Source organism: Falco cherrug, chromosome 10 (assembly GCF_023634085.1).
Source record: "Falco cherrug isolate bFalChe1 chromosome 10, bFalChe1.pri, whole genome shotgun sequence".
Taxonomy (NCBI): Eukaryota; Metazoa; Chordata; class Aves; order Falconiformes; family Falconidae; genus Falco; species Falco cherrug.
Genome location: NC_073706.1, coordinates 34,778,890 through 34,793,340, shown reverse-complemented (window position 1 = coordinate 34,793,340; position 14,451 = coordinate 34,778,890). Strand labels below are relative to the sequence as shown.

Sequence of the window (14,451 nt, the reverse complement as noted above, 5' to 3'; positions counted from 1 at the left end):
GCATACAGCTCAGAGGGACTCCAAGAATGAGATGACATAGAGCAATAGCTGCTGCACCACTATTTTGGAAGTACTTGAGAACAAAGATATCACGGCCAAGGAAAGAATAAAAAGGGCTATATGAGCAACCTGGCAGAGCAAACAGAAAACAAACAAACAAACAAAAACCCCAGCAAAACAGACACCCAAAAGTCTTGAAAGTCTGTATACAAATAACTTACAAGACTGAGTCATTTTGGTCCTTTGTCCTTGCACATCAACTTTCTGTCTCATCCAAACTACTATTTCAAATTACAGCATCTTTAGAGCAAGCCTCAGCTGCATCATGTTAAATTATAAGGCTCTGCATGCATTCACACTTGAAGCAGGTTGGGCATGTTTTTTGGAGGGTGTTAGTTTTTCTGTTGAAGACAGATTTAAGATGCGTTACAGTATGACAGTCTAATTACAGACTGCAATTTCAATTTTATTTACTTCTGTTGCATCTTGTGATGGTTTAACATTTCCTGGAGAAACAATTACAGGACAATACTAAGAAATACAATTTACTGACTCTGATCTGCATAAGTATGCAGAAGTCGTTCCATCGAACACCACATTTCATTTTTGACCTAGCAGTGCTCACTTTACACTATAAATACCAGACAGAAGTGTCTTTACATGTTTTATACGGATACAGTGTATTATTCATATAGTGATGGACTAGCCAAAAGTTATATTCTAAATAAATAAATCACACAGCAGTCCGAATAGCTATCACATTTGACACAGTAGTGTCTGGAGACAAACCCAGACTGGGATTTTATTCTTCTAGATACTCTGTGGGTACAAAGTTGCAACAATTGCCTGACCAAAAGGATCATACTCTAAAATAGAGGCCCAAAGGGGTTGAAAAAGATCTAATACGCAGGCAGAGGGAACTGTGAGGTACCAGCCTAGGCTGTGGCAGTTACTCTGGCCTTGATCATAGCCCCCATGATGAGAAATCCCGCCTAAGAAGGCAGCGCTGGCTAGCCTTCAGAAATCTTCAAGCCAAGATATGGAGAAGGAAGAGGAACAATGAATGATGGAAATGATCTCACCCGCCTTTTGTCTTCCTCTGTACAGTTCAAAGTACCGGCTGTGATAGATTTAGCATCTGTCATTGTCCAGAAGAGGGAATAACATTTACAGCCACTTCACTCATTGCTTTAAAAAGGCCAGTTTCTCCACAACTGCAACACGCCCCAGGAGAGTCCTGTGGGTTTATCCACTGATGGGTTTCCTCAGTTCTTTGAGCTACCAGGAAGTGTGAATTAGGTGCAGTGGATATACTTGACAGCAAAACTAAGGCAAGGTGCTTAGTCCTTGCCAATACTTACAGCCAAAAAGCTTATCAGTATGTTAGCAAATCTACCTAAAGCAATGATACGACTCTTTGTCATGAGTAACGGAAGCAGAAACTGGCCCACAGCGAGCAATTTGAAGATGGTATCTATTATATAGCCAATTTTAAGGCAATTTTTTTCTCCTGTATTAGAAGTCCTCTGAGCCTGGTTTCCTAAGGAAAAGAAGATTATGAAATTGAACTATGCTGGATGAGTGTCCCACGAATAACTCCTGAGTCCATTTGTCACTGTTAGCCTGATTAGACAGATATGCACCCTTTCAAAGTCATTAACTTCCTGAAAGTTTTCAGAAGATACGCATTTAGGTAGCAAATGTAGCCCTTAGCAATGCCTTCACCGGGAGATATGACTCCAGCATCACCCCCAACCGCTATTAGACATCAGAACCCGCACAGCAAGGAGACTGTATGAACAGTACCGCCATGAGAGAAGCTCTAATTGGTGCTCGTATAAATCAGACATCAGGTAATACAATCATCTCTCTCTCACACTTCGTATCAGCCCTAAATAGTTCTGCTCACAGAAATGCCATTTTTTGAAGTCTGTAATTCCCATATCAAATGACTCTCCTTTCTTTAAAAGCAATGCTCCTTAAAAATACATCCTCAGAGAGCCCTCACAAAGTCAGAGGCAGAGATAACATGTCAATCAGACCAAGCAGTTGCTGGAGGAGATAAGTAACAAAAAAAAAATCAAAGACTCCGAGGCAGTTAGAGAAAATGACATTCTGGGGTAGACTTCCCATGCTTTAATTACACAGAAGCAAAGTCTGTGTTGCTGTTTAATCAAGTTTTTGTTTGTCACAGATTATCCACCTGTTCTACATGTGAAAATACACAGCCTGTCTTATTTCTAATCAAACTGTCTTCCCAGAGCACCACCCAACTGGTGCACGTGACGGCCTTCCCTGCGGAACAGCACACAGCAGCTCTAGCTGAAGAGCTCAGCTCCATGGGATGAGTGGCAGCCGCTGCCCATCGGAGGAGAACGTGCACAAATAATGATGATGAGATGGCGGGCCTGCTCTTAAAATGGCTTACTGCTCTACTGGTAATTTTTTTTCCACCAACTTAAGACTGCAGCCAAGTATAACTGCAAAATGATTGCTGTCCTCAGTCACTAACAATCTGTAGAGTTTCTGGCTGTTTTAGCCATCACTCTCATTCAGCTGACTGATGGAGGATGCAGATGAAGGACAAGGAACCTGATGCAGCAAAATCAGCTGCTTCTCTTACAAAATCCCCCAGCTTTGGGAACAGGCTCAGCTAACAGCTCTCCTCAAAACTAATAATGTCAGATGGCTTCCCAATGAGGTACAAAGAAATGAAGAGACACCCCTCTGCCTCCACCCTCTGGTCGAATTTGGCCAGGGTCACTCACAGATCATCCAACGCCCCATGGTGCATTTTCAGATCAAGCTGTTCCTTTCTCCAGCTGCCCTGCACGCTCAGCCTTCCAGATATTAGAAACATTTGCGTAGTTCTTACAAGACATACCTGTGCCACTGAAGTTGAAGTGTAAGGATAGAAAACTATGCCAGTAATGAGGGATTTCTCATTTTCATTACTTCCTCTCCTTCTTTCCAATCACAACCAAGTTAATAGAGATTGTCTGCTGGCAATATTGCTAGCACACCAGGCCAGCAGTACTTCCCAAACCGTGGTCCACGAACCATCAACAGCATCAAAGCCAAAGGAAGAGACCCACAGCTGGTCCCTGGAATCAGATAAAAGAAGGTCTTGGTTTTTTCCACAGAGATCCTAGTGCATCCACCAGTGCTACCTGCCACTTCCTTGGCTCCGTGTTCCCACACGTCTCAGATTTGCGCGTTGTGTCTCAGAAGCCAAGATGCACCGTCCTCAGAGCCCTTGCGGCTGGGAATTTTATATGGACCAAATGACAAATCAAAGCCAAGCGCTTTGCTTCATCTCTCTAGGCAGGAAGGTGGAAACCAGAGCTCCAGCTGCTCATCCCAGCCGGCAGACAGCAACTCCCAAGTTTTCAAACTACAAGAGAATATTCCCCTAGCTCTCTGGGAGCCAACCCACTGGATCAGTCTTCACATACCATTCCGAAGACTCCGACTTCCTTACAGTGCATACAACCTTAGGATGTTTTAACAATAGAAAGGAGACACAAACATAGAAATGATTAATGGCAAGTTTGCTAACAGCAACCTGCTTGGTCCCCTTCCTTTTTGTTGCTGTCTCCTCTCTAACTAGTCTACTAACAACGACATTTTGCAAATTTTGTTCTTTACTGGACTTCTCTATTGGTTAAAGTGTTACCTGAAGAGTCAGATATAGGTATTCAGTTCTTTGATGGGCAAATTGCTAATGACCTAGCTAGTTTTCTCTAGCACAGGAAAAAAGAATCTTAAGGAAAGCAAGAGCCACTGGAAACACAAGTACGGTTCTGTGCATTCCCTCTTTTGAGTCTTGGAGGTTTGGGAGTTAGAAGTCAAAGAAAGTGGGAATGCTGGCATAAGCCAAGAGGGCTTAAGGAGATGATGTTTTTCTTTCTATAGCACTCTCTCAGCCTTTAGGATATATCCTACTTTTTTTTTAATGAAAAAAGAGAAGGCAAGCAGAGCCTTGGATTACAAGCACAGAAAGAAAATAGTTCATTTTACTGACTGTCATAAAGAAACCCTGGATGTTTGGAGGACAGAATGGGGAAAACAAATGTTCTTCCTTGGGTATTTCACAGTGTAATACAAATATTTCATTATGAAATAAAAATATTCTGCTTTGTGGTCATCTGGGGTGATCTTCAGTCTCAAAGGTTCAGCAATTCAACAAAAGAAAATCGAAGTCCATAAAAATGAATGAAGCCAGGCAAGTATTATGTATCAGGTGACAAAAGTTATTTCGGGAGCTTACAAACCAGTGCAGTGATACAATGACGACTCCTCTGCATCTGGCCATATTCCAGGGAACAGCCTCTGAATGGCAATTCCCACTAGAGCGGGAGCGCTGCTGTCTAATAACGTTTTGCCTGAGTTTCAGTATCTTAATACCCCTGAGCAGCTGCAAATGCACCGAGAGCAATTTGTGCAGGACCCTTCATGGAGAAAAGAGCTATTCTAGACTATCAGATTTTTTCTTTACATTAATAGCTGCGGGTCGGCTGGACTAATTAATTGATTCAGCACCAACAGTGACAAGGCACCTCAACCTCTCACATTCATGAAGGAGCTTTGCGTTCCCTTCAAACCATCAGAAAGGGGAGGAGAAATTTGTTGTTTTCACAGTTATATGACAGCTTTTAAAAAATTTACAGCATGAGCACAGCACCTAATCCAATAAAGCTTGCCAGGAACATTTAAAATCAAGGTCTCTGAGATTTTGTTTCCTATAAGTTCACCAGACTTTTTGGAAAAGGGTCTTTTCCTCAGAAATGCAGCACCGATCCCACCAGAGCTGCACAGAGCTGAGGACTATTTTTCTGCCACACTTGGGAAGGACAGCTGAAGGTACTGGGAAACAGGCTGTAGAGATGCACAAAATGGACTGGAGTTAATGAATAGGCAGAGGAAGAAGGAAACGAAAATATGATTTCTGAAGGAAATCAAAGCATTTGCTCAAACCAGAATAAAAAGCAGGAACAACCTATAAGAGGCATTTAATTCATTTAATGAAATGACTACTCTCTATACAGGGAAACAACTGCAGGTTTTATTTGGAGTTCAAAACACGAAAAAAACAATTCCTCTTCCAACTTACTATTGTTGGTCACTAACCAATTGCCTAGAGAAGGGTGGAGGGGAAAGGTGGAGACAGCAAAACTTCCACAAGCACATATGCAAAGAGAAATACGGTCTTCTTGCAGAGGTGCCTCTCCTTTAATTTCACAAAGTAAAACATGACAGATAACTGACAACAACTTGAAAAGCGAAACAGTTACATCATCAGCCTGCAATCATTCCAAGATCTTTGATCGCTAGAAATGGAAATATTTTTGGGGGGTTTAGTAAAGACAGGTCAGCTTAAGCCAGTACTTTTAAAAATCATCTCTTTTTAGTTACTTTCTTCACTGTGAGAAGGTGAAGAGCTTGCATCTATTATAACTACATGCTGTGCAAACCTCATTTGGACATGATCATCATAAATCACTCCTGCTGTGCAGGTAGCATGTGAAAGGGAAACAAAACAGAAATTGTGCTGCAGTATTTGACACCACCCACTCCCTTGCTCGTATGCTGTGGTTCACAAGGACCCAGTTGGCATGTAGTTTTTCTCTCGTTTTGGGACCCCTGTGTGTTCTCTCCCTCCAAGCATTTGAGAATAGCTTTAATGGTTTCAGGGGAAAGGCAAAAACCTCTCTCAAAGGATTAAGGCTTTCCTGGTGGAAAGTATGCCAAAGATTATTATGTGTCATCTTGCCTTTGTAAACACACAGGCATTACTCGCAGCAGTACCTTGTCTTATCATGTGCATATGTTTCAGTGAAAGATGAATATTGTAAAAGGAATCAGAATGCAGCCAGTATCCTTCGTGGCAATACCATGCATAGTCCTGAAAAGAGCTATTCATTCCAGCATCCTATTGCATTTCTCCAGCACACACTTCAACTAGCTGTCCGGGCTACAACCTCAATCAGGGACAGCCAGTAAAGACATGAGCCTTAAAAGAGCAAGAAAGGTAGTGTTTGTTTTTTTCAGAAAAGTCTGAAGTAAGCTGCAATAAATATTCGACAATATTTAGGCATGCAGAAGTAACCAGAGTCAGAGTTGAAAGACAGACTGCAGTCTTACAAGCACTCTTTCTACCAGTTTATTTAGGGTGTAAAGAGAGCACCCTCCTTGTGTTTCATAGCTCTGGTTAGTACCATGCCGGTTCAGGGGATGTGCACTAGTTTATCACATCAGGACTCCTTGGTATGACTCAGGTCAGCACAATCTGTCTGCACTTTGTGTTTCCCGATGCACCAGTGCACCAGCACTGCAGCATGCCTGGTTTTAAATAGCTGTACAGCAGTGCACACTAGAGAACGGCTCTTTCCATCTCACTCACAGCCCTCCGCGTACCTCTGATAATTCATGAGAGCACAGACAACCCGTAATATGGGCACGGTAACATCCAATTGCAACCATGTACCCCCTCCTTAAGTGCCAGGACAGAAGTGGTGTCTCTTCACAATACCCCTTATTTCCCTCAGCATGTTAACAAACCGCTCCAGAAGAACGTGGCATTTAAAGGCACCTCCTGAGGACCTGGCAATAGACCCTCCCACACACAAATTTGGACGGGAGACTTTAAACTGGAAATTACTCCTCCCAACCCCTAGTAATCATGCTACTCCCTTTTTTTTACAGGACAAACAGCACTTGTAACCCCCACAGAGCTTCTTTAGTCTCTGTGCTCCATTTCGTGGCAGTGAAATGCCCCACCACCCTGCTGTTGACAGCCACCTCATTTATTACAAAGGTGATGGGGAGATGCGGTTCCATACATCCCATCACGGCATCCTGCTGACACACGCCTGCCTCGCAGTGATTTGATAAGCTCTCACCACAGCATAGCAGCCCCAGAAGTGAGGAGGGCTCCGGTCTCCCTCCACCCTTCGGAGCCATGTCTTCAGGAGGCAACAGCAATGCCAGGACCCATCACTGACGGGGACAGAGAACAATCACTTGAAGATTCCTGGTACAGGCTTTTACATCGTGACGTACCAAGCGCGCCATACACGATACTGCAATGGATGTGAGCATGTGCTCGACTTTAAAGTCATGAACGCCCTCAGTGATTTCTCTAAGACTATGCATGACTTTAGAGGCAAGCACACGGGAGAATGGAAGATGAGGGCAACCAAAGGAACTGGAACAAAGTGATGAAGGCATTCATGCAACTGGCCTCTATAAACACGCTCTTTTGCTTTGTGCGTTTTGAAACACGGCTGAAGGCCAGGAAAGGAGACGGTGAAGGAAGCCCTCAGCAGGCTGTCCCCACACGTGACCGAGGCCACAGAACAGGGCGCCTAGGCACCACTTTGTTCAACTTCCAAGTTTAAACTTCTAAGTTCAAAAGCAGCAACAAGTTCATCTTCCACCTCAGCAAACAGACATGAATGCAACCGCCTCGCAGTTTCAAACACGTACTCACCCAGAAGAGAAGGTTGAAGACAAACATTAGGTACTTGATACACTGCAGGCAGTTATGAGCCATGCTGCACCTCTTCAGTTCTAGGAGAAAAATAAATGAGAGATCCAGGTAAAAGACAACGTACTTGTTTCCCTTCGGGGACGTGTACTTAGCCTTGGTGGCCTTAGGGCCTGGGTTGGTGTGGAATCCGAAAAAAGAGTTGCTGGCAGCCCCAAACTGGCCACCATACATGCTGCTGTAGCGACGGAAGGCGCCATTTGGGAAACTGTAATCCTTGCTGTCCAGGGAAGGGCTCCGGTGGTAGGTCGACTCATCGGTGCTAGACCTGCGCATGGTGGCCCCGCGCGCCCCGGCGCAGCCGCTGCTCCGGCAATCGGCGGGTGTCGACGGTGCGGGCGAAAGGTTTGCGGTTGGCTTTCCTCCTCCTCGCTCCGAATCCCCTATCGCTTTGCACCAGCTGTTCTTTTGTCTGCCATCCTGCCAAGGAGTTACACGTGCTGCACGGCGGCGAAGTTGGCGAACTGAAGGCTGCGTAGCCGGGAGTTGGGGCGCAGCGTGCTTCCACCGGAGAGAGCCTTCTGTGCGGGCACCCGGCCCCGCCGGCGGCACAGCCGCCCCTCCCGGCCCACCCCGCTCCCGGCGAAGGGAAGGAGGAGAGCGCGGTCCGCTGCCCCCCGCCGAGCGCGTTCCACAGAGCGGCAGCGTGACCTGGCCCGGACGGCACAAGCCATGTAACCCCCCGCCCCGCACGCACCCGGCGGGCGCCGCCGCACCAGCCCCGCGGCCGAGGGCAGCGCTTACCGCCGCGCCGCGCAGCCCCCGCCGCCCGGCCCTGCCCGGCGCATCGCCGCGCACCGGCTGCCCCCGCCCCGCGCACCGGCTGCCCCCGCCGCTCCGCCGGCCCCTCCCGCACCCCCCGCCCTGCCCCCGCCGCCGCCACTCCTCCGAGCGCCGCGCCAATGGCGTTCCCCGCCCGCCGCCCCCGCGATCCGACCCCCCACCCCGGCCCGGGAGGCGGCGGCAGGACCCCCCCACCGCCGCCGGGGGCCGGCCCGGGGCCCCCTCCCCGCTCCGAAACTCGTGCGGCGCGGCGGGGGGCGCGGGCTGCCGGCGGCACGGGCGGGAGGAACCGGTGTCAGGATTCCTTACGTAGGGAACCGGTGTCAGGATTCCTCACGCAGGGAACCGGTGTCAGGATTCCTCACGCAGGGAACCGGTGTCAGGATTCCTCACGCGTACGCGGTGGGATGCCCGGGGTCAGCACCGGCCGCCTCGCCCGCTCCGCCGCGGCTCCATCCCCGGGTTTGCCTGACGCGCTCGGTCCCGCGGAATCACCGCTCAGCAAAACGTACGGCCCAGCTCGCCCGCTGCTCCCCGGCCCGGCTCCCCCCCCCCTCCCCCCCCAGCCCGGCTGTCCCCCCCCCCCCCCCCGGGCCGGCCGCCCCCCCAGGTATCGCCCCGCTGGCCCCGGGCTCCCCGCGGCGGGGGCCGCTTCCCGACGGCGGGGCCACCCCCACGGGCAGCAGAGTAGCAAATCCGCCCCGCGCAAGTTTTCCTGCAAGGAAAAGCCGCCCGAGGCCGCGCTACCCGCGGCGGGACCCTCGGGAGAGCCCAGGCGCCTTCACCGCCTTCGCGCTCCGCTTCCCGGGCCAGTCACTCACTTCCCTCCATAGGCGCCGCGTCCCACCCGCGGGATGGGGGCTCCTTCCCTCATCCCTCCGGCGCAGGATGCTGGCTGCAAGCTCCTGCAGCTAGGCGAGGAGCCGGCTGGCTAGGATTTTTTAAAAGGTTTGCCCCAGCAGAGAATTAATCAAGATGAAAATGGGTTTCTTGCACGAAGCATCTTGCCAGTCAGGGCACAAATCAAGAGACACAGGTGCCAATTAATTAACAAACAAATTAGCAAAAGTAAAATGGGCTGGGTTTGCACATAGCCTGAGCAGTTCACCCTTGCAAACCGCCCTCTAATTCTGTTAATTTACAACTGCAAAGCTAGAGTCTAATTATTTCCCTTCATTTCCTCTGCAAACTATAAATACACTGGGCATACCTGGTACAAGCTTTAGAGAGGAAGAACTTGAGCACAAAACACAAGGCTAATAACTCCTGCGCCATCTGTTTCAACAACTTTGGGTGACTTAACAACTCTTCCACTTTTTAATTTCCCTACCCCTAAGAACAGAGCTACTTCCTAGCCCCAATGCAGCTCGCTCTTCCGTTTGCCCTCCCTCCCTTTCCGGCGCGGTACAGACTGTCCCCAGGAAGGAGTCCTCCTTTCCTAGGACATCCAGACGGTCCCAGGCAAGCAGATCTGTTCTTGGTCTGAGTTTCCAATACGCCGTTTATTTTTCCTGTGGCACCAAACAGTTCTGCCTCCAATCTTCCTGCTTGTCTGTATGGCAACTAGACCAGTTTGGCAATGGAAACGCCGAAGTGGTTCAATTATTTTCTATGTCTCCTGTCAGTACGCAGAAATTCCTCTGCACGAAGCTCCGTATTAAACGGTAAAAAGAAAAACTGGGTACAGCTCTGTACACAGATTACGTTGAAATATTGTCAAGTCGGATAATCGTTATTTAACAAGGGTGCCCACTGTACTACAAGCAGTGACAGAGGCCAATTTGGCATATTTACTGTAAACTAGACATCTGAAGGCTCAGAAGCAGCTCACTTACTGCAATCTGGGTAAGAAAGGGGGTAGAAATCACTTGATTTCACCTTTCCTTAAGGGAAGAAATCATCAGTCCCCAAAAGAATTCAGTCCTTGATACGGGTGGAATAAATTATAAAACCAAGATTTGAGGTAGCAGGGAGAGTTTCTAAATGCTGCTTTTAAATACCAAATACTAAACATCGACACCCAGTAGGCATATTTCAGACTGACTGCAGAAAAACGCGTGAGGAAGGTGGCGGTCCCACGGGACCCTTACAATAAAGGGTACTTTCACCCCAGCCTCCTTTCACCAGCATCCCTCAGCACCGCTCATTGACACCACATTTCAAAGGCACTTCAGTGTAAAATTCAGCTCTCAAGTCGTCACTGTTCTTCCTTCTCACACCAACATCAACAGCTAATTAGAAACAGAGTCATTTGGGATACAGATATTATACAGCTCCAGAATCATTCTTTCATTAAATCTTCCACGCTAGGAAACCCAGTCAGAGTGGCTCGCCTAAAAGGGGAATCCTTGAGATAAGCAAGACTGCCCCGGCAGGTCAGCCGTGGCTGGGGTGGTGTGCTTGTATGATGGAGTGAGCACGGGAACCGGTGAAAAGCAATAAAAGGCAAAGAGCTGATGTACTCTGCTTTTGCCCATCCCTGGCGGAAAGTGGATGATGAAAGGGGCAGGCACATGCCTGGGACCCGTATCAACATTTAAGCCATTATAATAAAGTAATACCTACGTGAACCAAGAACAAACCTCGGAAGCCCTGTGTCGCTGGGCCGTTGTCGCCATGAGGATGACTCAAGGGGCAGATGAATTACAGCTTTCACAAAACTTTTTGTTAACGGTTGAGCCTAAAATCACAGCCTGAACCTAGCGACCTCTGTTCACCTCAGCTTTCCATCTACTTTTTCTCTCCCCAGCTGCATATTCCTATCCTGTGGCCAATTCATATCGATTCCCCTACGCAAGAAAGCAAGCACCGTGCCGGCTCGCCAGCAGAGGTTCAATTTGTATTGATTCTGGTGGCACGGTACCATTTACGTTGTAACAACTCTGTCCCTGCCGCTCTGAGCAAGGGCTGGTAACCGTGCAGTGTCCGCAGCCAACACGCCGGCCCTGGAAGAGGGGAGGCAGCGCTAACGATGTCAGATGAGCTCCAGGCTATAAACCGTAACCACTTTGGGCATCAGCAGTGCATCAGCTGCGTTACCCATCACACCCTTTCTCAGAACAACCTCATCCATGGCTTCAGCTGTCACCTGCAGACGTGCACCTACTTGTTCAGCCCGCACTTCCCACCTGCCACCTTGCCCTGTGCTTGCGGCCACCGCAGGCCCCGCACCACGCTCCAACCACCTTCGCCACACCTGCTCCCGATCCCTGCCCTTGCTGCCGTGGCTGCTGCTCCAGCTGCCTGCCCACCCCACGCCGCCTTGCGGGGCGGGCGGCCAGTACCCATGGGCAGGCTGGGCACAGCACCGCTCCTCCTTTGAAGGTGTCGCAGGTGCCCGGGCCGAGCAGGATGAGGCCCGCAGTGTGCTGCCTATGGCACAGGCAGCAGCGAGCCCCCAGTGCGGCCGAGGCCGGGCAGTGCTGCTGAGCCCTGCTCCCCAGGGCACCACCGCCGCTGCCCAGGCTGCAGCGAGCCTTGTGCACATGCTCTGAGCTCAAGCAATGGTTAGAGCGTCAAAATGTCCTACTGAGGATCCCGAAAGAACCTGCCTGTGCCCGTGGTCTGGGTGAGAGCTGATTCCAGGGCCTCTCCGGCCCCCTGATCGCCCTTGGCTCCTCTTCTGGGGCACTGTGCTTTTCCAGACCCAGCTGCTCCTTTCCCTGTTCCATGTCCAGGGCTTCCCCTCCTCACACCTTGCTGCGTGTGACGCCTCTGGACCTGAAGGAACCATCAGCTGAAACCAACGGGTATTTCGATACCGCTTTAGATCAAGCCTTCCTTTTATCCATTTTGAATGCTGCTTTCTCTTCTTGCTCCATGATTTAACTCTCATGATCACAAAACATCAGCCCCTTCAGGTCACACAAAATGTAGCCACTAACTCACCTCCTCATTAATTTAGTCTCATTAGTCCTTTAATAGTGACATTGCCTTTCCTTCTACTAATGCCTCTCGTCACTGTGTTGAAAACTACATACCTGCTGCATCCTCCTAAAGAAAAAACCCACTTTGCATTAACCTCACTAGCCTGTTAGTGAGCATCTCATAAAAAAACGTTAAGTGTTCCATGAAATAAAATAAATTTTTAAAAAATCCTGCTGGAAGCTATTACTGAACTATGCTATATAAGTACAGGGTATGATTGTGACAACTGCTCCTGTTTTGCAGCAGGGGGGTGTGCAAAGGCGCACACATGAGACATGATAGTCTTTGCCAGTAGCTTCAGTGAACAAAATGTCTAAGATCAAGAATTAATATAAGAGTGGGAGCTTTTTGTATGTTATTAACTTTGCTCCACACCACAGCATTACAATCAGCTAAGGGCGATAAACTGATAAATAAACTCCAAATGTTTATTTTTTTATTTTCACATACACAGAGATCACCACGTAAGAGCATTAATTGAAACTGTTTGGCACTGCCTGTCCCCTTCTTCAGCAACGTCGCTAGCAAGCAATCCCTCCCCTCCCCTCAGTGCACTCTTTGCAGCTACCGTTTAGTTATGCTGGATTCAGTGATGCAGGCTCTGTTAGAAACATACCTGGTCCAAAGACTAAGAGAAACATTACCTCTTCTGCCTGGAGGGTAAACCAACCTTCAGGGCCAGGCTGGCTGTTTTGGCTAGTAGAAAAACACCCTTGTGATGGAGTCTTTGATTCGTTTGGTTTTGTATATTCATTTTGCATGAATATGAATGACTAAAAGCACAAGGCAAAAGAGAGTGGCAAGATTTTTAACATGACAACCTCGTGGATAGGTCTGCAGCCTCTGCTCAGTCCCGCCTGGTACTGTTAGATATCTTCACCAGTGACACGGACAGTGGGACCGAGCGCGCCCCCAGCAAGTCTGCAGGTGACACCAAGCTGAGTGGCGCAGTGACGACCCTGAGGGAAGGGATGCCGTTCAGAGGGACCTGGACAAGCCCCAGCAGTGGGCCCACCTGCACCTCCTGAGGCTCAGCCAGGCCAAGTGCCAGGTCCTGCACCGGGGTCGGGGCAGCCCCCAGTATGGATACTGGGTGAAGGATGGAGAGCAGCCCTGCGGAGAGGGACTTGGGGGTGCTGGTGGGTGGAAACTGGGCGTGAGCCAGCAACATGCGCTCGCAGCCCAGAAAGCCACCCGTGTCCTGGGCTGCGTCACCAGCAGCGTGGGCAGCAGGGCGAGGGGGGGATGCTGCCCCTCCTCTCCGCTCTGGTGAGACCCCCCTGCAGCGCTGCGTCCAGCTCTGGGGTCCTCAGCACAGGCGAGACACGGGCCTGTTGGAGCGGGGCCAGAGGGGCCACAGAGATGGGCAGAGGCTGGAGCCCCGCTCGGTGAGGGCAGCTGGGAGAGCTGGGGCTGTTCAGCCTGGAGCAGAGAAGGCTCCGGGGAGACCTGACAGCCGCCTTCCATACTTGAAGGGGGCTCACGGGAAAGGTGGGGACAGACTTTTTAGTAGGGCCAGTAGTGATAGGACAAGGGATAATGGTTTTAAACTAGAAGAGGGCAGACTGAGACTAGATAGAAGAAATTTTTTATGATGAGGGTGGTGAAACACTGGCAGAGGTTGCCCAGAGAGGTTGTAGGTGCCCCATTCCTGGAAACATCCAAGACCAGGCTGGTTGGGGCTCTGAGCAACCTGATGTGGTTGAAGATGTCCGTGCTCAACGCAGTGCAGATGGACTAGTGACCTTTAAAGGTCCCTTCCAACCCAACCCATGCTACGATTCTACAAACATGACTGGGGGACCTAGGCACTGAGCCAGTGCTGTACGATTGCCTCTCTGCATCTCCCTCCACAGGCTAAGCAATGGAGAATATGATGGCAGTGTCCCTGCGCGTCAGTCCCCTTTCTAACAGCCCATACAGAGCAAAGAAGCAGCAATCCTAGATCCTGCTCTCTCCTAAAAATCTTCATGGTGCAAAGAGTCTGTGCTGTCTCATGTTGCCAAAGGCTTTAAGAGACACGTGAGTGGGTCAAACTTGGAGCCATAAAGCCAGTTCCTGAACCAAAAGGCAGACACATCAGTGCAGCCCCCGGAGAAACATGTAAATCAACCACCCAGCAGGTCCTCCAGCTCAAGGGGTATTACCACGTAAGCTGAGGATCTCTCAAGGCCCTTTCTTTTATTGTAGAA

At 49.5% G+C, this 14,451-nt stretch overlaps 1 protein-coding gene across 5 annotated transcripts in view; it reads right to left on the bottom strand.

Moving 5' to 3' along the window:
• TSPAN4 (tetraspanin 4) overlaps positions 1-14,451 on the bottom strand; it is a 435,635-nt gene that overhangs the window by 194,667 nt on the left and 226,517 nt on the right. For 2 of the 5 annotated variants that reach the window (XM_055722379.1, XM_055722380.1), the window contains one exon: positions 7,493-7,572. The exons of 2 other annotated variants lie outside the window; for them this stretch is intronic. In XM_055722379.1, the coding sequence (XP_055578354.1) occupies positions 7,493-7,555 (63 nt within the window). In that variant the 5' untranslated portion in view covers positions 7,556-7,572. Of the gene's footprint in view, positions 1-7,492; positions 8,221-14,451 lie in introns of those variants that run through there. One more of the 5 variants, XM_055722376.1, reaches the window with a different exon arrangement.